At 42.1% G+C, this 25,430-nt stretch overlaps 3 protein-coding genes across 4 annotated transcripts; all 3 read right to left on the reverse strand.

Annotated features, from left to right (window-relative positions):
• Window positions 1-9,193: 9,193 nt before the first annotated feature.
• LOC123427772 (HBS1-like protein) lies at window positions 9,194-14,949 on the reverse strand. 2 transcript variants are annotated; one of them, XM_045111888.1, is made up of 11 exons: window positions 14,774-14,949; window positions 14,277-14,413; window positions 13,309-13,431; window positions 13,072-13,215; window positions 12,010-12,341; window positions 11,776-11,886; window positions 11,189-11,688; window positions 10,560-10,728; window positions 9,932-10,171; window positions 9,720-9,851; window positions 9,194-9,608 (listed from the first exon to the last, which is right to left on the reverse strand). In XM_045111888.1, the coding sequence occupies exons 2-11, from the start codon at window positions 14,407-14,409 to the stop codon at window positions 9,474-9,476; spliced, it is 2,019 nt and encodes a 672-aa protein (XP_044967823.1). In that variant the 5' UTR covers window positions 14,410-14,413; window positions 14,774-14,949; the 3' UTR covers window positions 9,194-9,473. The 2 variants fall into 2 exon arrangements, with proteins under 2 accessions (XP_044967823.1, XP_044967822.1); XM_045111887.1 differs by having other exon boundaries at window positions 13,309-13,458.
• Window positions 14,950-20,383: 5,434 nt separating this feature from the next.
• LOC123427774 (26S proteasome non-ATPase regulatory subunit 13 homolog B-like) lies at window positions 20,384-23,676 on the reverse strand. Its single transcript, XM_045111889.1, has 6 exons — window positions 23,401-23,676; window positions 22,302-22,748; window positions 22,141-22,221; window positions 21,057-21,253; window positions 20,853-20,952; window positions 20,384-20,763 (listed from the first exon to the last, which is right to left on the reverse strand). The coding sequence occupies exons 1-6, from the start codon at window positions 23,551-23,553 to the stop codon at window positions 20,578-20,580; spliced, it is 1,164 nt and encodes a 387-aa protein (XP_044967824.1). The 5' UTR covers window positions 23,554-23,676; the 3' UTR covers window positions 20,384-20,577.
• A 742-nt stretch (window positions 23,677-24,418) lies between these two features.
• On the reverse strand, window positions 24,419-24,976 carry LOC123430777 (dehydration-responsive element-binding protein 2A-like). The gene has a single exon (XM_045114616.1). The coding sequence runs from the start codon at window positions 24,974-24,976 to the stop codon at window positions 24,419-24,421; it is 558 nt and encodes a 185-aa protein (XP_044970551.1).
• Window positions 24,977-25,430: the final 454 nt, after the last annotated feature.

Here is a 25,430-nt window from a genome sequence, read left to right on the forward strand (position 1 = left end):
ATCCATAGGTAGGTATGGTGGACTCTCATGGCAAAACTGGGTTGAAGGTTTATGGATGCACAAGTAGTATCTCTACTTAGTGCGGGATTTTTGGATGATATGAGGTGGAAGCAATCGTCACATGCTAAGGGATCTCTAGTCATATAATCATTGTTCGGAACCAAGCAAACATAATTCATTATGTTATCTTCCTTGTCCAACATCTACTTCTAAGCATGTAATAGTTTAGTGAGTGTTCACAATCATAGATGGTGCCCAAGATGATATGTTTATATGTTAACCTCTCCTTCTTTATCACTTCCTATTAATTGCAGCAATGACCAAGGTCTACGTTTGTCCACCCTCAACAAGTTTCAATCAACATTCTTTTTATATGTGAAGCCATCACTTCCCATAAGACCATTACATGATCTTTCATGCTTTTGTTCTTTTATCATTCTCTTTATCATGGCATGAGGCAAGGCCCTTAACTAAAACACTCTTTATTATATGACTCACGAACTCGAATACATCGGGGGTGACACAAAGCAAAACTCAAGCCTAAAACACTAAGAACTTTATTCTACTAGAGAAAGATAAAACCAAAAAGGATCGAACTAAGAAAAGGTAAAGGCAAAAGATGTGATGGTGATACGATACCGGGGCAACTCCCCCAAGCTTGGCACAAGCCAAGGGGATTGCCCATACCCATTCTTAGTTGTCTTCCTTCGGAGGTGATGGTGGTAGAGTTGTTTTGTCTTTTGATTCCAAGAGGGTCATCAATCTTTGATTTATACCTTGGAGCTCTGTGATATGTTTCTCCAACAAAACAACTTCACGAGTGAGATAAGTATTATGAACACGAGTTATTTCACATAACCTCAAGAGCTCGATCAAGGATGGAGGTAGGGTTGAAGAAAATCCTCTTCCTCAGCTTCTTTCTTGTTTAGCACAGATTGTCCTTCGTCCAACGCAAGGTTCTTCTCCTTACTTTTGCCCTTAGTTTCTTGAGGTAGCCTTTCCTTGGCCTCCATGACCTCCATTCTTTTCAGATCAGCATTTACTTCATAGTAGACTTGAGGGAGATCGTTCTCCCCTACAGATTCCTGAGACATCTTGCTCTAAATCTACGGCAGAAACAGGCTCGAAACAAAAACAGAGGAAATTTGCGTGATACGAGGGTCAGACCTTTCGGGAGAATATATAATGATTTTTTCCAACCAGGAGTACTCCGCAAGAAAACAGAGTCCGGGAGGCACACGAGGTGGTCACAAGCCCCCCAGGTGCGGCCAGGGGGTGGCTCGCGCGTGGCAGGCTTGTCGCCTCCTCGTGCGCTTTCCGGACTGCTTTAAAACTTTATATTTTTCTAAAAAATCCAAAACGGAGAAAAATTCCTACTGGAAAAGTTTTGGAATCAGTTTACTTACCGAATCACATACCTCTTCGTTTTCGGAGTCTAAAACAGGCTGATAAATATCCCTTATGTACTCCTCTGGAGTTATGGTATTGATAATATTGCTTTCAACATTTATGGGAGTACCTGAGATATAATGCTTGATTCTTTGCCCATTTACCACTCTCGGAAAATTACCTTCCGTGTTGTTGATCATGATGGCACCGGAACGATATACTTCCTCAACAATGTAGGGACCTTCCCATTTAGAGAGAAGCTTGCCTGCAAAAAATCTTAAACGAGAATTATATAGCAAGACATAATCACCTACATTGAACTCACGTTTTTGTATCCTTTTATCATGCCACCTCTTAACCTTTTCTTTGAACAACTTGGCATTTTCATATGCCTGAGCTCTCCATTCATCAAGCGAGCTAATATCAAATAACCTCTTCTCACCAGCAAGTTTGAAATCAAAGTTGAGCTCTTTGATTGCCCAATAAGCCTTATGCTCTAGCTCAAGAGGTAAATGACATGCTTTACCGTAAACCATTTTGTACGGAGACATGCCCATGGGATTCTTATAAGCAGTTCTATAAGTCCACAGTGCATCATCGAGCTTCGTAGACCAATTCTTTCTAGACCTATTGACAGTCTTTTGCAGAATTAGTTTAATCTCTCTATTGCTTAGCTCTACTTGACCACTGGACTGAGGATGACAGGGAGATGCAATTCTATGGTTGACATCATACTTAGCAAGCGTTTTACGGAAAGCACCATGAATGAAATGTGAACCACCATCAGTCACTATATATCTAGGGACTCCAAATCTAGGGAAAATAACTTCTTTAAGCATCCTGATAGAGGTGTTGTGATCAGCACTACTAGTTGGGATAGCTTCTATCCACTTAGTGATGTAATCAACAACAACTAGGATATGAGTATACCCGTTGGATTTTGGAAAAGGTCCCATATAATCAAAGCCCCAAACATCAAATGGTTCAATGACAAGTGAATAATTCATAGGCATTTCCTGACGTTTACCGATATTACCTATTCTTTGACATTCGTCACAAGACAAGACAAACTTACGGGCATCCTTGAAGAGAATGGGCCAATAGAAACCTGATTGCAATACCTTGTGTGCAGTTCTATCTCCCGCATGGTGTCCTCCGTAAGCCTCGGAGTGACACTTCTGTAGGATTTGTCCCTGTTCATGCTCAGGTACACAACGTCTAATAACACCATCTACTCCTTCCTTATAAAGGTGAGGATCATCCCAAAAGTAATGTCTCAAATCAAAGAAGAATTTCTTCTTTTGCTGGTATGTGAAACTATGTGGTATATATTTGGCAACGATATAATTTGCATAATCAGCATACCACGGTGCACTCCGTGAAGTATTAATGACATTCAGTTGCTCATTAGGAAAACTATCATCAATAGGTTGTGGGTCATCAAGAACATTCTCCAACCTAGACAAGTTATCTGCTACGGGGTTCTCAGCACCCTTCCTATCGACAACATGCAAATCAAATTCTTGTAGCAAGAGAACCCATCTGATAAGTCTAGGTTTAGCATCTTTATTTTCCATGAGGTACTTAATAGCAGCGTGATCAGTGTGAATAGTGACTTTGGAATCAACAATGTAAGACCTGAACTTTTCACATGCAAACATGACTGCTAAAAATTCCTTTTCAGTAGTAGCATAGTTCCATTGGGCACTGTCTAGAGTTTTACTAGCATAGTGAATAACATTCAACTTCTTATCAACTCTTTGTCCTAGGACAGCGCCAACAACATAATCACTAGCATCACACATGATTTCAAAAGGTAAGTTCCAATCAGGTTGTTGAACAATAGGCGCAGTTATCAAGGCCTTTTTAAGTATTTCGAAGGCTTCCTCACAATCATCGTCAAAAACAAAAGGAATATCTTTTTGCAAGAGATTGGTAAGAGGCCTAGAAATCTTAGAAAAGTCCTTAATGAACCTTCTGTAGAAACCAACATGACCAAGGAAACTTATTATACCTTTGATATCTGTGGGGCATGGCATTTTCTCGATCGCATCAACCTTAGCCTTATCGACTTCAATACCTCTTTCAGAAATTTTATGTCCTAAGACGATGCCTTCATTAACTATAAAGTGGCAATTTTCCCAATTCAAGACAAGGTTGGTATCTTTACATCTCTGCAAGACTCGATCAAGGTTGCTGAGGCAGTCATCAAAAGAAGACCCGTAAACGGAGAAGTCATCCATGAAAACCTCAACAATCTTTTCACAAAAGTCAGAGAATATAGCCATCATACATCTTTGAAAGGTAGCAGGTGCATTACATAAGCCAAAAGGCATACGTCTGTAATCAAAGGTACCGAAAGGGCAGGTGAAAGTGGTTATCTCCTGATCAGATTGTGCGACTGGTATTTGGGAGAAACCAGAATAACCATCTAGAAAGCAGAAGTGTGTGTGTTTAGACAGTCTTTCTAGCATTTGGTTGATAAAAGGCAAAGGGTAATGATCTTTCCTAGTGGCTTTATTCAATTTCCTAAAATCGATCACCATCCTATAACCAGTAATAATCCTCTGTGGGATCAATTCATCCTTGTCATTAGGGACAACGGTAATACCTCCCTTCTTAGGGACGCAATGCACCGGACTCGCCCAATCACTATGAGCAACAGGATAGATAATGCATGCTTCCAGGAGATTTAGTATTTCTTTTCTTACTACCTCTTTCATCTTAGGATTTAATCTCCGTTGATGATCAGCAACTGGTTTGGAATCAGGATCAGTTTTAATCTTGTGCTGGCATAGAGTGGGACTAATGCCCTTAAGATCGTCAAGAGTATATCCAATAACAGCACGGTGCTTCCTCGGAGTTTTTAATAACTTCTTTTCTTCATGCTCTGAAAGGCTAGCACTAATTATAACAGGACATATCTCTTTTTCATCAAGATAAGCATACATAAGAGTATCAGGCAACTGCTTAAGCTCGAACACAGGATCACCCTTTGGTGGGGGTGGATCTCCAAGCAGTTCAACAGGCAAATTATTCTTAATGATAGGATATTGTTCAAAGATAACTCTATCTATCTCATCCCTTTCATCCATATGCATAACATTTTCATGCTCAAGCAAGTATTGCTCTAAAGGATCAGTAGGAGGCACATCAATAGAAGCTAGGGCAACAATTTCATCCTTACTAGGAAACTCTTTGTCATGAGGTTGTTTACCAAACTTGGAGAAATTGAACTCATGTGACACACCTTCAAAGCCAACAGTGACAGTTTGCTTCTCACAATCAATATGAGCATTGACAGTATTGAGGAAAGGTCTGCCAAATATGATGGGACAAAAGCTATCTTGTGTGGTAGCAAGAACGAGAAAATAAGCAGGATACTTCGTTTTACCACACAAGACTTCAACATCCCTAACAATTCCCAAAGGGCGGATAGTATCTCTATTGGCAAGTTGAATAGTGACATCAATAGGTTCCATCTCAACAGGTGCAATCTCGTCTTTAATTTCATCATATAAGGATTGAGATATTGCACTAACACTAGCACCCACGTCACATAAACCATGATAACAATGATCTCCTATCTTAACAGAAACAACAGGCGTGCCAACAACAGACCTATGTTTGTCTCTAGCATGAGGTTTAGCAATTCTAGCAGCATCTTCACAGAAGTGAATATCATGTCCCTCAACATCGTCGGACAGGAGATCTTTGATAATAGCAATACTAGGTTCAACTCTAATTTGCTCAGGGGGTGTAGGTGTTCTAATGTAGCCCCTACGTATCACAGTTGAAGCTTTAGAATGATCCTTTATCCTAACAGGGAAAGGTGGTTTCTCAATGTAAGCACTGGGAACAACAGGATCATTATAAGCGATGACTTTCTCTTCAACTGGATTGGGTTTAACTACATTGACTTCTAAGGGAGGATGATATTTAAACCACTTCTCTTTAGGGAGATCAAAATGAGCAGCAAATGATTCACACCATGAAGCTACTATCTCAAAGTCAAGTCCATATTTAGCGCTAAAATCACAAAAAGTATTTGTTTCAACAAAGGATTTAACGCAATCAAACTTGAAATTCATACCTGACTCCTTACCTTCATCAAACTCCCAATCTTCAGATTGCGTTTAATTCTTTCCAATAAATTCCATTTGAAGTCAATATCTCTCTTCATAAAAGAACCGGTACAAGAAGTGTCAAGCATGGTGCGATCATCATGAGAAAGCCGAGCATAGAAGTTCTGAATGATAATTTCCCTCGAGAGCTCATGGTTGGGGCATGAATATAACATTGATTTAAGCCTCCCACAAGCTTGAGCGATGCTTTCTCTGTCACGAGGCCAAAAATTATAAATGCATAGGATAAAACTTTTGATGAAATTCCAATTTCAACCAGTTGTAGTTCCATGATCCAGTATCATCACATAGCCTATACCATGTCAATGCCTTATCCCTCAAAGATAAGGGAAAGACCTTCTTCTTGACCTCATCCTCGGGCAAACCTGCAAGCTTAAATAAACCACAAACTTCATCTACATTGATTAGATGCAAGTCGGGATGTGATGTTTCATCTCCTGTAAAAGGATTAGCCAACAGTTTCTCAAGCATACCCGAAGGAAATTCATAGCAAATATTTTCAGTAGGTGCAGCAGGTTGAGGAGCAACTCCTTGTGCTTCCGTTCTAGGTGAAGATACCCCGAACAAGCTCCTCAAAGGATTAGTTTCCATAGTGACAAGTGACAATAAATTTCAGCACACTATATAAATGTTTCCTTACCAAATTCCACTTACCAAAGGCGCTTCACTCCCCGGAAACGGCACTAGAAAAGAGTCTTGATGACCCACAAGTATAGGGGATCTATCGTAGTCCTTTTGATAAGTAAGAGTGTCGAACCCAACGAGGAGCAGAAGGATCTGACAAGTGGTTTTCAGCAAGGTATTCTCTGCAAGCACTGAAATTATCGGTAACAGAAAGTTGTGTGATAAGATGATTCGTAGCAAGTAGCAAGTAACAATAGCAACAAAGGTGCAACAAAGTGGCCCAATCCCTTTTGTAGCAAGGGACAAGCCTGGACAAACTCTTATAGGAGGTAAAACGCTCCCTAGGACACATGGGAATTTCTGTCAAGCTAGTTTTCATCATGTTCATATGATTCGCGTTCGCTACTTTGATAGTTTGATATGTGGGTGGACCGGCGCTTGGGTGCTGCCCTTACTTAGACAAACCTCCCACTTATAATTAACCCCTCTCGCAAGCATCCACAACTACGAAAGAAGAATTAAGACAAAGTCTAACCATAGCATTAAACTAGTGGATCCAAATCAGCCCCTTACGAAGCAACGCATAAACTAGGTTTAAGCTTCTGTCACTCTAGCAACCCATCATCTACTTACTACTTCCCAATGCCTTCCTCTAGGACCAAATAATGGTGAAGTGTTATATGTAGTCGACGTTCACATAACACCACTAGAGGAAAAACAACATACAAGACATCAAAATATCGAACGAATACCAAATTCACATGACTACTTATAGCATGACTTATCCCATGTCCTCACGAACAAAAGTAACTACTCACAAAGCATAATAATATTCATGACCAGGGAGGTATTGAATAGCATCAAGGGTCTGAACATATAATCTTCCACCAAGTAATGCAACTAGCATCGACTACAAAGAGTAATTAACACTATTAGCAACCTTACATGTACCAATCGGAGTCGCGAGACGGAGATTGGTTACAAGAGATGAACTAGGGTTTGGAGATGAGATGGTGCTGATGAAGATGTTGATGGTGATGAGTCCCCTCCGATGAGAGGAGTGTTGGTGATGACGATGGCGATGATTTCCCCCTCCGGGAGGGAAGTTTCTCCGGCGGGACGGCCTTGTCGGAGCTCTAGATTGGTTCTGCTCAAGTTCCGCCTCGTGGCGGCGGCGAATCCTTCCGAAAGCCTCCTCCTGATTTTTTCCGGAACGAAACCCTCCTTATAGCAAAAGAGGGGGCCAGAGGGCCAACTGGGAGCCCACAAGCTCCCTAGGCGCGACCAGGGGGGTAGGCCGCGCCTAGCAGGTTTGTGGCCTCCTGCTGGCTCCCCTCTGCTACTTCTTCGACCTAGTATTTTTTATAAATTCCAAAATAAATCCTCATTGATTTTCACGGCTTTTGGAGTTGCGCGGAATAGGTATCTCAAACTTGCTCATTTTTTAGGCCAAAATTCCAGCTGACGGCATTCTCCCTCTTCATGTAAACCTTGCAAAATAAAAGAGAAAAGACATAAGTATTGTACCGTGAAGTGTAATAACAGCCCATAAAGCGATAAATATCAACATAAAAGCATGATGCAAAATGGACGTATCAATGATCACAAAGAATATCTCCACAAGTTTTCATGACCTTGGGAGATGGATAGATATTTTTTTGGATTTAATTCCTCAGAAAGGCAGAAATAGGAATTAATTCTAGAGGAGAAATATTGCATATAACTTGGCAATATTTTTGCACATCTAGGATTTATGAGGGAAGAATGATCTCTGGAAATGTTTTGAGGATCAATAGAGCAAGGGAAATGATGGCTCCTTTGCAAACACAAAGGCAGGATTCCCAGTTCCAATATTTCGAAGCTAGGGTTTGAAAGAGGTTCGGGGTTTACTCAACAAGGGCAAGCTGGCACAAGGACATGGGAAAGGCACTGAGAGGTTGAGGGTAGACTGGATTCACCTGGTCATTTGCCAAATTTTAGAGGAAAAAATTTGAGAGAGAAAAGCTAGGAAGGAATAACAGCACAAAAATTGATAACCCGATTTTTGTGGTGTTACAACTGCTGCACGTGGAGCTGTCGTTCCACCGATACTGTTGACGATGGGACGGCCCCAAATTGAGCGGTATAAATCCATCACAGCCCTTGGATTTCTAGAATAGACGGCCCATATTTATGAGAGGGTACAGTAAACAAGGGAAAATCCTATTCACCGCTCGTTGCGGCGAATTGCCCAGGCTTCGCACAGGGGGGATGGACGCAAGGGACGCGTATGGGCCGACCCACTTCGAGCATTGCCGGACCGGTTTTGGGAACATTCTAGACTTTTCCGAGCTTTTTTTTTGTTTTGTGAACTTTCTAGAAGATTCCCTAAACCGGTTTTTCTTTTTTTCGTTTTCTTTTTTCTTTATTGTTTTTTGTTTCTTTTTTTTTGTTGCTATTTCAAAAAAGTTTTGGATTTTCAAAAAATGTTTCGGAATTTGAAAAAATGTTCCAGGATTTAAAAAAATGTTTCGGAATTTTAAAAAATATTCCAGAATTTGGAAAATGCGGAATTTGAAAAATGTTCCAGAATTTTAAAAAAGTTTCAGCATTTGAAAAAATGTTCTAAATTTTTTATCAAAATGTTTCGGATTTTTCAAAATAATGTTCTGAAATTTGAAAAAATGTTCCAGAATTTGAAAGAAACAGAAAAACAATTATTAGATTTCTTTGAAACAAACAAATAAGCTGGGCCGGCCCTGTTGAGAGCGGGCCAAAGATGGGCTGGCCCAGCACAACGCAATCACTACACCATGGGCTGGCCTAGTGTGGGTTCACTGCTTGCGTCAGGTGCCTATTTGACGCAAAATGCGTTAAATAGGAGCTACCGCTAAAAGGACTCCCAGTTTTAACCACGGTAGAGCCCAGTATTGCTGCAGGGCCGAGGCCCAATTATCATGTTCCATCGATCGATCGATTCTACCTTTTTTTTTAAAAAAAAAGAGCACAGATTAAGTGTCTCACATTATCCATTCAGAAATGTAGTAACAAACTGCTTTCTGCCAAAATAAAAGTTACTGTGTTCCCCAGCTTAATTAAAACTAACTCAGCGTTCAATGTATGTAAGTCATTCACAGGTGTGACTATTTTTACAAGGCATAACTCAACACTAATGCACAACAGCAATGGCGACAAGCAAACAGAGAACAAAACTTGCCAGCGCCATGCTTTTTGATCGGCCGGTATTACAGCACCAATTGGTAGTGAGTCAATTGCTAATAGGTACTGATTTCGCAAGGCAACAACTCGGTCCAGTCTTTGGGCGGAACGGGTCATCTAGTGCTGGTCCTGCCTCATTATCTTAGTCACTATACCAACAGCGATCGTGCTTCCAGACGACCTCAAGAATGCCCTTCCAAGAGCTCGGCATTTTGAGAATTCCTCAACACAGACCGCTTGATCTAGTGTAACCTGACAAAAAGCAAGAATGTTACAAGAATGCAAACAGTTTCCACAACATTCACAAAGGTATATAACTTCACAAAAGCTAGCCGTTCACGAGGATCAGTATTCGTTGATTACCTGCACAACAGCATTCTGCTTTGATTTAAGAAACCGCGGTGCTGTTTTACTTGGCTTGCCTGTCTTGTCAAGCAACGCCACGATTTTTGTTACTCTTGCAGCTTCCTTCACATGATGTATGTGAAACTCCACCTAGGTCAATAGCATTCATATGATTACACTGGAAAAGAAGCTAATCAAACATGGCTTTGGTGACATGACATGTCTTTTACCTGATAACCAACAAGAATTGGAATGGTGATGTCCAGCACCCGAATCTTAAGCTCCAAGTAGTTGGCTACAGGCACCGGGAAACCAGGGTGACAAAGAATCCCGCCAGGTATTATTCGATTACCATCAATTCCCTGTAAAATAACCGCTACATTGTCACCAGCTCTCGCTGTGCTGCATGAACTAGAGTCTCGTTCAATGGTTTTCACTGTCGCCACTTGCTCACAAGGTAAGACCAAGACCTGTACAAGGAAAAGATCCAAGCAGTCAGGAGAAATATAATTGCACCCACATGTTTCCATTAAGGATTGTTTATCCAACCCAAACTATTTATTGAGGGAAAGTAAGATCAATAGTTGGCCCTATAGTCATAAAGCTATTGCCAGGGAAATATTGTCAAGATCATTGTAGCACAAAATCATTCAACTAAGTAATCAAGCAAAGAAGGATCGAACACAATTTTGCCATGACAAATTCTCACATCATGTTATTGCTGAAAGATTGGCATGTTACTAGCAAGATCATGATCTAAATATAATTGAATTAATCTACCCTCAGTGTTGCAACGGGTCTCAATGCAATACAGGAATAATGGTAGCTTCTGAAGAGAAAAGTTTGTGAGGAATCTACCTTTGAACCATTTCGAATAGCGCCAGTTTCTAATTTTCCAAAAGCTGCCAGTTGTCCTGTCGACTGAGATTTGATAACATCGCATATAGGAAGAATGAGGGGCTTTGAAACATCCCGAGAAGGAAGCTGCAAGGAATCTATGGCATCCAAGAGACACAACCCTTGATACCTGAAAGGATGTCCATTCAAAATTCAATTGAGAAACACGAGATTTTGCTAAGATTATACTCCCTCCGTTTCTAAATATAAGTCTTTTTAGAGATTTCAATAAGAACCACTCCCTCCGTCCCAAAATAAGTGACTCAAAAATGACTCAACTTTGTACTAAAGTTAGTGCAAAGTTGAGTCATTTTTGAGTCACTTATTTTGGGACGGAGGGAGTACATACGAATGTATATACATATATTTTAGAATGTAGATTCAATCATTTTGCTCCGTATGTAGTCTATATTTTGGAATCTCTAAAAAGAATTATATGGGAGTATGTGTCCACAGATCAATATTCTCAAAATTGGCACGTAAAACCAAACATTTAACTAGAGAGAGGTTCCAACATCAACTGCACTGGAGAAACTCACCCTAAAGTGGTAATTCTAAAATAAACAAAATCCACTTGAAACAGAGCTTACCAGGAGGTAAAACGAGCATCTGAAGGAGATTTAATCAAATTCTGGTTCTCTACAGCACTAAGAGGAATCCAGGTAACAGCTGAATCTCGGAAGTTGCATGACCGCAAAAAACTACCAAGTTGTACCTTGATGAACTCCAACCTATCTTTTGAGTACCCAATAGCATCCATCTTGTTGACTGCAACAATAAGTTGCTCAACACCAAAGCTTCTAATAAGCTGAGCATGCTCCTTTGTTTGCCCAACATTTTTCCCTCCGTCCCCATCCATACCAGATTCAAAAGAACCAGTTGATGCATCAACCACAAGAATAGCTGCATCAGCCTGTGTCGCACCAGATATCATATTTGGCACGAAATCTTTGTGGCCAGGAGAGTCAAGCAAAACTACACGGTATTTCTTGGTCTCCAAATAGGCGACAGCCACTGTCATTGTGACACCTCTGGCTCTTTCTTCAGTACTCTCATCCATGGCCCATGCATAAGCAAATGACCCCTTTCCCTGGATAAACGAATGACAGCACACAAACTGTCAGATTCGTGCGCCAAAATGAAGTGGAGGATTCACACAAAGGCAGCAGTAACTTACTTTTTCCTTAGCTTCCTTCTCATTTTTGTGCATATCTCTTTTTGATATCTTCCCTAATAGGTGTAGCAATCTCCCAGAGAGTGTTGACTTGCCAGAATCAACATGACCCACCTAACGAAATTGTTTAGAGACAAGTACATCTTTAGATAAAGCAAAATCACTTTTAGAAGAGAAAATGTGAAAAGAGTAGATTCTATATTTACAAGTCACAGCAAAAGATGAGTAGTAACATACTATTGCAAGGTTTAGTTGGCTCAGCACCCCGGACTCCTGATCAGCCAGCATCCACCCCTCAGGCTTATACTCTTCAGGTAAGTAAGGTGGTGCAACATTTACATTATGCCTTTCGATACTTAACTCGCTTATGTCAGAAGAAAGTGTCTCCATGGAACCCTTATTCTGAGCAGAACAGCTAACCCTACTACCCTGGTCCTCCTTTAGCTGAAAATGATCAGCAATCAATTGAGGTGTCCTCTCGACAGGCACATCTTTGTCAGAGATTATGGGTTGTTTCTTTTTTCCAGTGCTTGATGAGCTACCGACAGATGCCAACTGTGCGGAATTGACTGTTGAGACACAAATAATTAATAATTAAGGAATGCAAAAAACAACGCTGACAGCAAAGAAAGAACAGAGTACACAATGGGTAATAGTATGCACAACACTGCAACCTTAGTTCATCAATTCACCCTTAACAATAGAACTAACTTGATTCAGAAGGGATGTCAACAAGTTATTGACTTCCAACAACAAGGTATCCAGCCATTGAACCACTTTTAATATGTATGATGTAAACAGTGCTTCGCATCCAAACTTTATTTATAAATGGTCCAATGCTGCTAAAAATATTACTAAAGGAACTTATTGGAAGGGACTGTGCTTATACTGAACTGCAAAGGAAGTAAAGAGTTCACAAGCAAACCAGAATATTAAAATATCGGTGCATAGAGAATAAAAGATCAAAGCCATGTTTCATGCTGCTAAACATATTACCAAAGAAACTTATTGGAAGGGACTGTGCTTATACTGAACTGCAAAGGAAGTAAAGAGTTCACAAGTGAACCAGAATATTGAAATATCTGTGCATAGAGAATAAAAGATCGCCATGTTTTCAACACAAAACATAAGCAGACTGGTTATACTGTGAGATGCCGAATTAGCATTTTTCTCTCTTTCCTCTTTTCATATCTATTGGGTTCATAATGAAGGATAAACTTGAAGGCACAAAAGAGCAAGGCTCTTAGTTAAACATAAACATAAATTCACAAAGCCAATTTCAATATTTACCAATAATACCTTTATCGTGGGATGTGCTAGCATACTTTCTCTCAGAATCACCGTCAAAGTTTGTAGTAGAAGTCTTCGCTGGCATCTTGGTAGAATCGGAGTTTGACAGTGCGGATGTCCCAGAATTGTTTGATATTCCATTGACAGAATCTACTACTTGCAGCAAGAGCATATAAGATTAAATTAAAATCCTTTGTGTATATGCCAATAATCAGAAGTGTTCAGAGATGTGTGAGACCCAAATACCTTTGATCGAACCATCCTTGCCAGATTTGACGAAAGATTCCCGGAAAACCCCACACATCTCACAGTATACCATAGTTTCATGATTATCAAATGTGCACATCGAGCACTTCCAAAGCACAGGCACTGCATTCGAGGAATTCTTCAATGATTCTATACAAGAGTGTGGCAACATAATATGAGACCAAGGGAACAAACTGCAGGCACTTATAAACTAATCAACAGAGTAACAGAGTAATGCATAAAAAAACTACATATATTCCACCTAAAGGTGCAAAAGCATCCAAAGGTGTATGGCCATAAGAAGTATTTTAGAAGCTTAGAATGATTGAAATTGTATGATGGATACACGCCAACATTCAACAAGTGAAAAAATGGCTAATTCCAACCGACAACCTGCTAAGTTTTGAGTTTTAACATTTTAATTTCAGAGTATTTTGTGAGTAAGTTTTGACTGCTAGACTGGATGAACGAAACTATTTGACTTTCCCCAGTCAAAAAAATCATATTATAGACAACAATGCCTTCCAGAAGAAGATGGATATTTCAAAAGTAATAAGACATGATTTCACATGCGTATCCATGGGGCAAACGGACATGTGCGCATGCATTTAACATTGACAGATGGGCTAAATAGGCAGTAGAAATCAATGGAAGAGGATGGAATCATTAATGATAAGCTTTGTCGTCATCCCAATTTGTTCAACAATGGTGCTGGGGAGCTTTATATAGAGTATGTGGTATTTCCGTCGGTCATATACTGAGACTATAAATGCGGTAGCAAGCATAACGGAAACCAGCATGTACATGAACATCACAAGCATACAACAGTACTCGCCAAACAACTTAAAAAAAATGCTGCAATTGCTGATTTGATCGGATACGATATGGCAACTGCAGATGTATAAAGCAACTGCAATTACTTCCTAGTTAGAAGTGACAGTGAAGCCGATAAACAAACGGTGTGGTACCTTTTTCCTTCACAGGCGGCTTAACGTCGGCGTGCCCGGTCTCGTCATAATCATCATCATAGTCGTCCTCATAATCCTCGTAGTCGGCGTAGTCATCGTCGTAGTCGGGCCCGGAGACGACCTTGCGAGGCATTGTCCTGGCAAAGCACGAAAGACAGACGGTCCCCTGGTCAAGCATACACGATGGACGAAGCAGCCAGGCAAAGCCGAGACCCGCCCAACTCGCGAACCCTAACTAAATCGCATCTAGCGCAAATCAGCACTACTGGTCAGTGCTCAGCAGTAGAAGAGCTCAGCACACGCAGGCGCCCCGAGACCCCGCAGCGCGCAAAACCCGCGGAAACCCACGGGCGCGGGCGGAGGGGCCGGAGCCTCGCCCCAGGAATGGCACGCTCGGTCGGTCAGTCAGTCAATCGATCGAGGAACCCTAATAAAAAGCGATGGAGATGCACGGGGAGGAAGGGGGCCGGGGGGCAATGGGGAACGGATGGTTTTACCTGGATGTGAGCTGGAGTGGATGGCTCGTCGGGGTTCGGCTTGGAAGGTAGGTACTGAGCTCTGCCTCCCTCTCTCGCTCGTCGGGATTCTCGGCGAAGAGTCGAGGTGAGAGGCGCAGGCGCGGCCGCGGCGTGAGTAGAAACTGGAACCGGACAGGGGTGGGCGGCGGCGGGTTGAAGCCTTGAAGGGGGGACTCCGCGTGGGCTACCGGGTCGCGTCTATCGGGTTAGAAACGGAAACGGAAAAGACCGGACAAGTTTGAAGGTCCAAGTCCGACTAGAACCCGTTGCCGGACAGAAAACCCCCGACTCGAATCGTGTCGAGAAGAGAAACATATATGCCAGCTCAAAAAGAAAAAACATGTGCCCGAAAAACTTCCCTCAAAAAATAAATTCTGAAAACATATAGGTAAACGCTAAGTACCTATACTCTGAAGGGACGCCATCGTCATCGTCAGACCCCTGAATACCCGACGATTCAGTAAAATTTTGACGTTCCAGATTTCATTCGTGATTGAAAAAAGGGAAGCGCTCGACCCGCGTCGCGTATTCCCCTCTTAATAATCTCTTGATGTACACCCATCTGCATTAAACGTTGCTTTCCACCGCCCTTGCCTTGCCCGAGGCCCTGAGATCTGCTTCCCACCTCGCCCTCCTCGTCGGCAGCAAGCGCTCCTCAGATCCATGTGTGGCCGCCGTTGATTACCGTCGCCACCAGCCAACGCCGCACCCCTCACCGGCCACCGACGCGACCTCACTGGCCTCCGGAGCGTCCGCGCACATCGGCCTCACCGGCATACTCGACAAGCCCCGCAACACCAGCTCGTTCCCCCTCGCATCTACTACCCCGTTGGCAGCGACCCCCCCCCCCCCGGTTCGATTGAATCCGGTGCATCAGGGATGCACCGGCTGCCACTATTTGGAGCTTCCCACCCCCCAAATCAAAGGTATGTGCACTTTGTGCATTGTCCCGGATTTGTGATTTTCTCATCTTTGCAACAGAAATTTGATGTCTAATTCATTCAGCAGACTAATTATTATTGTTTCTTATGTTCATTCGTGGCCTAGCATTGTTTTGAATATTCAGTTGTGTTACCCGTGCTTTCAATCTGTGCTATTCCTATTTCCAATACCTCCTACAATGCTTTCTGTATACAGAGCACGCAAGCATATGTATGCACACATTGGCGGCAAATTTGTTATGTATTCCATTTTCAACATTCCATGCTTTCACTAAAGAGTACAATTGAACCATGCTTCATCTTAAATTGCATCACACACAGATGCTTCTAAACTGATTCCTTTCTGATTCGGTCGTTTAGAAAAATGCTTCCATGCCAATACCACCAGGAGATGCATCCTCATAATGGCAGCAAGCTTACTAATGTCGGTGTCATGCGCCGTATTATCTTGTGGTCATTTTGTGTGCTCCTGACATGAACAAATATAGTTCGTTATTTTGTACTGTATTGCTTCCATGCCTAATTCATCATACGGAAATGCTAACACCCATCACATCCCATGTTTTCTCAGGTGGCCAAGAATGACAAAAAAGAACAACAGTCGTTTATGCTCCAGAGTCGATATGCGGCTGGCCGGTTACACGATCTGGTCTCCCTCGACAAGGACATAACTCATTTGTACCAAAAAATGGGGCAATCTCCTAGATGTTAGCAAATTCTCAACTCCCGAGGGACTCCTAAAATGGATCATCGACAGGATTGATCCGAAGCTTGGTGAATTTCGGAACCAAAAACAATACCACAATTTCTGTGTTACAATTGTTGTGCATATATCACTATTTCATCTACGAATTCTGGTTAATTTCTTATGTAGGTCAAATGAATATGATTTCCCAATCTTCTCGGGTAATATTAGTTTTGGGTCTGATTTCAAATTTTCATGCTTCCATCCAAGTCCAGATCTGTTCCTAACTACTTTTTTTGTGCTTTCTTAGTTACGTAGCATCTAAATTGCTATACACACATGCTTCTGGGCCCTATATGCAATGCTTCAATTCAATATTTTTTAGTTGTTGTTTTAACATGCTTTCACTTATGTTTTCAACTAATCCGGGATCATGAAGAATTCCATACCATAGTGTATACTGAAGCGTTATGTGGCATGCAGGTTGAAAGATGTTGTCTTAGGTCTTTACTACTTTTGGGGCTTCCAAACTATACTCCATATGCTTCTTTTGTCTAGTAAGAATGCTTCCATACGTCATTCTATTTTTTTAAAGTGTTGTTGTCATTTTATCACCATTGTAATATTCCACACACATCCATATTATGTTACACATATTTCTTTGGTCTAGGTAGTTTGCTTCTATAGTTCATGCTTCTACCTTTTTGTGTTTTTTGGCACCCTTCAAATTTAACGAAAGCCCTATGTATGTTGTGAAAGATCGACTCATTGCTTTGTGTAAGCCATGCTTCCTACTTTCATGTTATGAATATGTTACCTACAACATATAATTTTCTCCTTATCTCAATTTCTAATGCTTCCACTACCTATCATGTATGTCATGATACATCAAATTGTAACTTCGTGTTGTGCAGATGCTTTGCACCAAACAATGCCCACCATGTATCACTAGTTTCTCAAAAACACGGTAACCTCCCCTCATGATGTTGATAGTGTCGATCTGAAGACAGTGAACGAGGTGGTCCAGACATGGGTGGAGACTGCGACTAAGGCTGCCCTTGAGGATGTTACTCTCCTCACTACTCATTAGGCTATCCTTCGCCTACACATTGCCTATCATGCAGCTGCAGGCCAAGACAATACCCTGGCTTCCTAGCCATCTTAGTATCTTAGACATGTACATTGCATGAGATTAATTTGTTCTGTTCTAATTGTATTAGATTTTTATGGGGATGGGAGCAGATTCCTTTTTCTTTATAAGTAAACTTTTGTTCATTTGGAAACAATCTAGTTGCTACCGTGGAAACCATTTTATGTTTCATTTGAAACAAATTTAATTGTTCCCGTAGATACAAATTTAACTTTCAGTGGAAGCAAATTTTCTCGCCGGAAACGAATTCTTGCTTCATTGGGATACAAAGTGAACATTTATAATGGACACATATTTCCTGTAAGATCGAAACTAGGCTATTGTTGAAGAAAAATATTGAATTTATGGAAGCACATATCTGACAAATAAATCGGGTGAAGAAAACAAAGTATCAATCCTGGAAGGTCTCATAGATGGAAGCACTAAACTGGAAGCAAACTTTTTTTTACGTAAATTAGAATCAAATTTGTTTTAGCTTGAATTGGAATTAAAAAATATGAACTAGTAATTGAATCTAACTTTGATGGGAAACACATCTAGTCAGTAGTGTGATTATGATAGGAATATTCCCATGCTCCTGTTGCCATATGTGTTATGGAAGAGAAACAACCAGGTCGTACTTTGGGGATTTATCACCAAGAATCGAAGCATCATTTACAGGGTTTATTATACCATAGAAGTTAGGAACATGTTTCCGAACAGACCTATTTTCATGCTTTCGTCGCACAGGTGCAAAAATCTGATAAGCTAGCGTGATTTAAGGAAGCATCCAACAAGAAAACAATGTTCTAGGAAGGAAGAACGAAAATACGGATGGAGCTAATCATGTAGGGCGTGGGTTACGGGAGCAGTTAGGAAAGCACTCAATTAGCAACTACAACTAATCTTTTGTGGGCCTAAGTTAGTAAATGGGAGGTGCCTCCTGCTTTTAATCCGATGGCCAACGACTAGTCTGATAGATGTAAAGCATCAGTTGTCTGATGCCTAGTGGTGCCCAAACATATATGCCTATAACTGTCTCAATGCGCGGCCCTCCCCCGCTCCCGAATGGCGATGGCTTGTCCACAATGCATTGTCACCCTCTTCCCTGCTCTGTTCTTATTTAGTACTTCCTCCGTTTCACGATGTAATGCATATAGATTTTTAAAGAAGTCAAATAATATAGGCTTTAATCAAGTTTGTAAAAAAGAAATACATATTCTTAAATACTCCCTCCGTTCCTAAATATAAGACCTTTTAGATATTCTACTATGCACTACATACGGATGTATGTAGTCATATTTTAGGATGTAGATTCACTCATTTTACTCCGTATCTAGTCTATAGTGAAATCTCTAAAAGGTCTTATATTAAGGAACGGAGGGAGTACATCACAAGACGTACTATCATATTGTATATATTTGGTATTGTAGATATAAATAGTTTTCTCTATAAACTTGGTCAAAGTTTGTAAAGTTTGACTTTCCTAAAAATCTATATGCATTACATTATGAAACGGGGGGAGTACATGTTTATCATCTGACAACTACCATTGATCGTCAGATCTTCATCACATGGCTAGAAGGCAGTCACGAAGCGGTACACAGAACCACTTAAGCCATCGTGTGGGCATCATCCGATCTCCATCCGTCGGCTATGATTGAATCACTATAGTGTGCGCTTTACTGTGTTTGATCATGTCGTTGTCTAGCTACTTTTACATTTAACAAACGTTCTCTCTTTATAAAGACTTCACATCGAATCGGAAGAGGCACACATGTAAACCCTAGCCGCCACTGGAGTGGTTGCCCCCCTACTTTCCTTTGCAATAGAAACCCTAACCATGATCGGTGCCTTTGCTCTGTTTAAGGCACTGGATCTCAGTCCGGCTTGGCGTCATGTTCGGTTGCCCCATGTTGTACCTCTCCATCACGTGACTCTGCACATGCAGGGGCGTCAACGGAAGAAGAGTGGTTGTTTGTGGTACAACGAGCAGGTACTAAGGCCTTGTTTGTTTAAAAAGTCATAGGACTTTTTTTAGTCCCAATTAAAAGTCCCTACTCCCTACCTATTGATTCTAGGGATTAAACATGGTCTAGATGGTTATTAAATAAAATGCTAAAAGATCATGTTACCCCTACTAACGGGAGGTTATTAAATGACATGCTAAAAGCAGGGGCATTGTTGGAAAAAGTCTTAAAAAATCTCAAAAAAGACTCTCCCTTAGGGACTTTTTTGTTGCCTAGGAACTCCATTATTCCATTAAACAGGCATAGTGAACTCACTGGCCAAGACAGACCTTACAGATTCGGGGACATAGTCCAATCAAACCACACATTCAGCCTCTTGAGTAGAACCAAGTGCGGCAAGCTCGTGAGCTAAAAAAATCCCAAAAAAGACTCTCCCTTAGGGACTTATTTCTTTAGTTTCAAATGCCCACTTTTAGTCCTGTTTTGTTTAGATGGGACTAAAAAAGACTTTTTAGTCTCTACACCAAAAAGTCCAGGTAAACAAACACCCCCTAAGACCGGGAGTTCAACGTTTCGAGGAGTTCGGCGGTGCAGGGTCGACAACTGCTTCCGGTCGTGTTGCGGCGCCCCGGTGTTGTGTCTTATGGACTGGAGTCTCGGTGCTTTGTTTGCTGCATTCCTTCGTGTGTTCTGCAGTCTCGGTGATTTATTTGTTACAGCAATAATGTTACTGCTGCAGTTGATGATAGAGGCTTTCTACGCAACAGTAGTCAGATATCCTCGTAACAGATGCTTGTTTTCAGTCCACTCTGGTGCTTGCAAGCGATCTTATATGATGGGACGGAGGGAGTAAAAGTAAATTTGTAGCGCCATGAAAGAGACATTGCAATTGCACATGCAGTGAAGTTCCACGTCCAAACAAAACAAGACTGATCATCATGTTTACAAATCTTTCTAGGTTTTGCAAGGTTGCAGCCTAAGAATCAAAATCAAATTTCAAATTCCACGTTGGCTTTGTGTAAGGTCACAGACACCGTTCAACAGGGGACCAAAGAACATCAAGAAGCTACCAGGTCGGGCGTCTCGGCTTCGACAGATAGCAAAGTGGTGTGCACCTTCCCGACCCAGGTGTCCAGCCGGTCACGCAGGGACTTCACCTGGTCAATTCCAAGGACCCTCGGTTGCGCCCACGAAACATGGACAGTCCCGTCGACCCCATCAATTATGCCTTCAATAAGATGAGCCTGCAATTTTAAAAGCAACGGTGTCATCATCCCACTTCTATAAGCAAGTGACATTAGACCTGCTATACAGAAGGGAGTGTGGGAATTACAGAGAGGCTCTTCATTAGTAGATACTCCACATCTTCAACTGAGAGTCTGGTCTGTTCAGCTATAGTGCTCAATGGGATTGTGCGGTCTTGAGATGCTCGACTGCAATGGATAAAACAGTTAGGGAACAAAGCTTACCACTGAATAGTTGAGGACGGGTAACATCGATCAGCATCTTAGCTTGAGTTGTACCACGCATGAGTTACCTGAAAATGATTTCCATCAAGCAAAGGACATTGATCTTTTCAAGAAGTTCCCTTTCCTTCTGTACCAAAGCAGGCTGCGCACTCAAAGCGGTGGCGTGAACTTTGCAGAGTTCCTGGTAGGATGCTAGATTGCCAGAGTTGAACGCTTGCAATATATGATAAATCCACTCCACCGATGTTCCCACAAGGCTATGGATCTGCATGGTATCAGCAAGAGGGATTATAGGTGCATGCTGATGCAGCAAAATCATGCAGAGTTCGTAATTCAAAATCAGAAGGAAAAAAATGACACTAAATCTGTAGCCTGAGGCCAATTCAGCCAAAATTTCCACAGCGAACACCACCAATTGTAATGTCACCATCATCTTTGAAACTTTAATGAAGAAAATGAATCACATAAAGTAATTATAATTTAATCACTACTTTGTTTTAACACTGTAATTTCACAACTATCTCTCTTTTCAATGAAATGAAACGCAAAGGTCCATTGCGTTTTCCCGGAAAAAAAATCCCAGCTTTAAATTCAACAGCTATATTCTAATGGAAAAAACTACTCTTATCAAAGGAACAATATGGCAAAGATAAGAAAACAACTATTAAGAATGACCAGCTGGATTACATGATGTTTGAAATCAATCTACTTGTTTTCTTATCTCTGCCATATTGTTCCTTTGGTCATAATAAATCTAGTTGATTTCAAACATCATGTTATCAAAACAACTAGGTGGATTTCAAACATCATGTTATGAAAACAATATGCAAAGATAAGATAACGACTAGATTGATTTCAAACATCATGTAATCTAGCTGGTCATAATAAATTAGTAATACACCGACTATTGATTTGATAGCATGCTGTTTTTTGCGGTATTGGCTTTAATTCAAGGCGTATTGTTCTATATCTTGCAAGCAGAATGGACAATCAATAATAATTATACAAGAATGTGTCACTCAACAATTCAAGTATCACTAAGCCTATCGTTAGCTCTTTACAAGGGTAGCCACGGGTATCACTAGTAAGTAGTAAAATGCAACCAGAGAGCAAAAATGAAAGGCCCATATAAATTATAAAGTAACGACATACAATTGGATGGGCAAGCAACTCCCCAAAGTTGTATATGTTGTCACCCAATAAAGCAGCAAGTGAGAGGTCAAACGCCAGGTTCTGCAGGTAGTAAATGGAAATCAGAAACAGCAACCGTCATTCCAGCTTTTCATGCCAAAAGTGCAGGTAAGCAACAATACCTGTTTGAATGGTTCTGAAAGTGACTCCACTGTTGTGTATGCAAGATAGAGAAGAGCATTTTTATAAAATTCAGAATAGTCTTGACACACTTTATGGTACTGAGAACATAACCAATAATAGGTCGAATGTACTGAAGGATCAACATCGTCCATACTATCCAATGTGGTTTTCCCCTCGTCTACCAGTTTCTTACACTCCTTTTGATTCCCTTTCTCAAGAAGAAAACTTGCAATCTGCATCTTCACATACAGAACGGGCTCTTCAATCCGTGATTCCTTGGTATCATGCAGCTTCGAAATTACGCCCTCAAGATAGCTTATACCGGCATCTTTATCTGAGTACTGGCGTGAAACTACTACCGCGAAGTGAGCAAATTTAAGAAGATTGATCTTGCTCTCAAAATCAGAGATGAAATGAGTATAAAGCTGAATCAGAGCATCGCCCGCCTGTACAGAAAGAAAAGGTCACCCGGAGGTGATAAGCCCCATGACATGAAAGCAATATCTCGATAAAGCAACCAAGCGGCTGATCAGAATAATGCAAGTATTTCAGGAATGGTGAAAATTTCAGAACAGAGAATATGATACATGTACATCTTAACATATGTGACATATTACTATAGTAGACAACAATAAAAACTTATGATTATATCTCTTGAGATTTTTGTGATAACAAATTGAACAAAAAACATGCAGGTACTTGGGACATCCTTCAGTATACAACTCATGACATTTGTAATACATGAGTAAAATGCACAGTATCTTCATCAGGCGATCCGTGAATTAAGATGCTGCTCTGAACTGAAGCAAGCCAGTCAGTTTTGTGCAGGACACCCTAAGGGACAGTGTTGGCAACTTGGCAGCAGCGAGTTTATCAGCTACCTTCGGCCCCAAAGGGAGCCAGCCCCACTGGTATCAACTCTCAACAACTAGGTACTCCCAATCAGGGCGGCAATATTTTCCCCGGAGATCAGGGGCGCCTCGCCTAACATGGAGCCTAAAGGGCGTCTCCTTCAACCCTAAAAACAGATCAAACCGCGGTCCATGATACCAACTACCGGGAGGGGGGATAGGGAGGGGCGGATCGAGTCAACCGGACCTGGACGACGGCGAGGGCGAGGAACTGGTCGAGCTTGAGGGTGAGCTGGTGCCAGAGCTTCCGCTGGTAGAGATCGGCGAGGGCGGCGTACCACTCCGCCAGCTCCGGCCGGGTCGAGCCCTGCGCCTCCAGGAACTCCAGCGGCGCCGCCATCGCCTGGTCTCCGCCGCTTCCTTTCCCTTCCTTTCTTCCCGGCCAAGAAGACAGAGACGAGCAGCAGCGAGCGCTGGATCTATTTCGGTCGCGGTGCGGTCGGACTCGCACTTCTCAGCGACCCTCTGAACTAATAGCAACTCCGGCACATCCCTAAATTTGATTAAGAGCATCTCAATAGATGGTTTAAAATTTGACGGTCCAAAACAAAAGATGTAAAATTTGAACCGTTAAAAAAATGTGTTTTGGAGCTTCGAAAAAAGCTTAACTTCAACAGATAGTTTAAATTGATGGTCCAAAAAAGCAACTCTAATAGATGGTTCAAAATAAAGATGTAAAATTTCTTAAAACGACAAACTACTAGGGATAATTCGCTTCTGAGCACGGGCTCAGATGCTCCCGCTGACGAAAATAATAAAAAGAAATACTAAAAAACTTTAAAAAAATCCAAATTTTTTTGAGTAGTAGACAATTTGATGCGCAAGGTTCGCTCCAAATTTCACATCATTTGGACATTCGAGCATCTCTCAGCAAAAAAGACAAATTGGGTCAAAAAAATTGTAAACAGTGAACCTTTTTCACAGACCCAGATTTTGTCTTTTTTGCTGAGAGCGCCTCAGATCCCCAAATGAACTCAAAACTGGAGCGGGCCTCGCGCATCTAATCATCTACCACATACAAAAAATTTGGATTTTTTTGAATTTTTTTTGTATTTGTTTTGATTTTTTCCGTCGGCCCGGGTGCAGATGCACCCGAGAGCCAAAACACCGCACTCAACTACTAGTACATTCAACGTAGTTCAAACATCAAATTCAACATAGTTTCATACATGAACTTCAACTACTACTCCAAACTACTAGATAAACTACTCCTCATCGTCGGAGCTGTGGAACTGCTCCCAGAACTCCTCCTTCTCCGGGTCGTCGCACCCCTCCTCCTCCTCCTCCTCGAAGTCTGCCCAGTCCTCCTCGGAAGAGGACTCGATGGGGATCACCGTCGAGGGACCGGCCTCGTCCTCCTTCTTCTTCTGCTCCGCCTCACACTTCCAGTAGTGCTCCAGCTCGGCCTGGACGTACTCCGGATGCTCCCGAGCAAACATCGCCATCGCCTCCTCGTCGGTCTCGCCGACATTGACGACAACCGACGGCTTCTTCGTCGTGATCTCCTTCATCTTGATGCCCTGCAACACAAGCATCTCCGCTTCCACCCGACTCTCGATCTGTGGAAAGTTGAGGTGCTCCCGAGGCCTCTCGGCATGCCACACCGCCACGTCGTAGGCACGCACGGCCTCGTGGGCGAAGGGGTACGTGCCGATCCACCAACGCCTCCCGGCATCGGAGAACTCCATTCCCCAGTTACCGGAGGGCTTCTCCCTCACGCCGAAGAAGCTCGACTTGCCCTTCGGCGACTTCTTCGGCGCCATCGGAGAGCAGTGAGGGGGTCCACAGTGGTCTTGTCTTGTCGCTGGAGGGGCCCGCCGGCGGCGAGGTCCCATCTGGCTATGGGACCCGCCAGCCAGCCAATGAAGATCTCGCGTAAGGCCGACGCAGGACACGTGTAGTACGTCCAACGTCGTCTTGCGAGATTCATCATGGGTTGCCAGTACGTCCGTCTCCACTGTTGCCACGCCCAGCTTGGTAATGGAGTGGGTGGCGACGGGCTGGTACTGTGCAGGGTTGACGGATCGGAGCCGGAGTAGGTCAGCGGGATGGCCGCTGACACTATATCTGTCGTGCTCTCCAACCTTGTACCCTTGCTGACACGTATTCACCTTTAATCGTAGGGTCTCGTCATGGCCTACGATCTGATGTGACTTGAGCTCCCTGTCCGGCTAGCGGCCTCGCTAGCCGGCCATGGAACGACTGTCTCGCCTCTAG

This window comes from Hordeum vulgare, chromosome 2H (genome assembly GCF_904849725.1).
Source record: "Hordeum vulgare subsp. vulgare chromosome 2H, MorexV3_pseudomolecules_assembly, whole genome shotgun sequence".
NCBI lineage: Eukaryota > Viridiplantae > Streptophyta > Magnoliopsida > Poales > Poaceae > Hordeum > Hordeum vulgare.

Coding starts and splice junctions, on each gene's coding strand:
- LOC123427772 (XM_045111887.1), bottom strand. CDS start 14,409: ATGCCTCGCAAGGTCGTCTCCGGGCCCGACTACGACGATGACTACGCC. Junction 11,887..12,009: donor GCCAACTAAACCTTGCAATA/GTATGTTACTAC, acceptor CAATTTCGTTAG/GTGGGTCATGTTGATTCTGG. Junction 10,172..10,559: donor CTATTCGAAATGGTTCAAAG/GTAGATTCCTCA, acceptor TTCCTTGTACAG/GTCTTGGTCTTACCTTGTGA.
- LOC123427774 (XM_045111889.1), bottom strand. CDS start 23,553: ATGGCGGCGCCGCTGGAGTTCCTGGAGGCGCAGGGCTCGACCCGGCCG. Junction 22,222..22,301: donor TTTCAGAACCATTCAAACAG/GTATTGTTGCTT, acceptor TACTACCTGCAG/AACCTGGCGTTTGACCTCTC. Junction 20,953..21,056: donor TTGATGGAAATCATTTTCAG/GTAACTCATGCG, acceptor TATCCATTGCAG/TCGAGCATCTCAAGACCGCA.
- LOC123430777 (XM_045114616.1), bottom strand. CDS start 24,976: ATGGCGCCGAAGAAGTCGCCGAAGGGCAAGTCGAGCTTCTTCGGCGTG.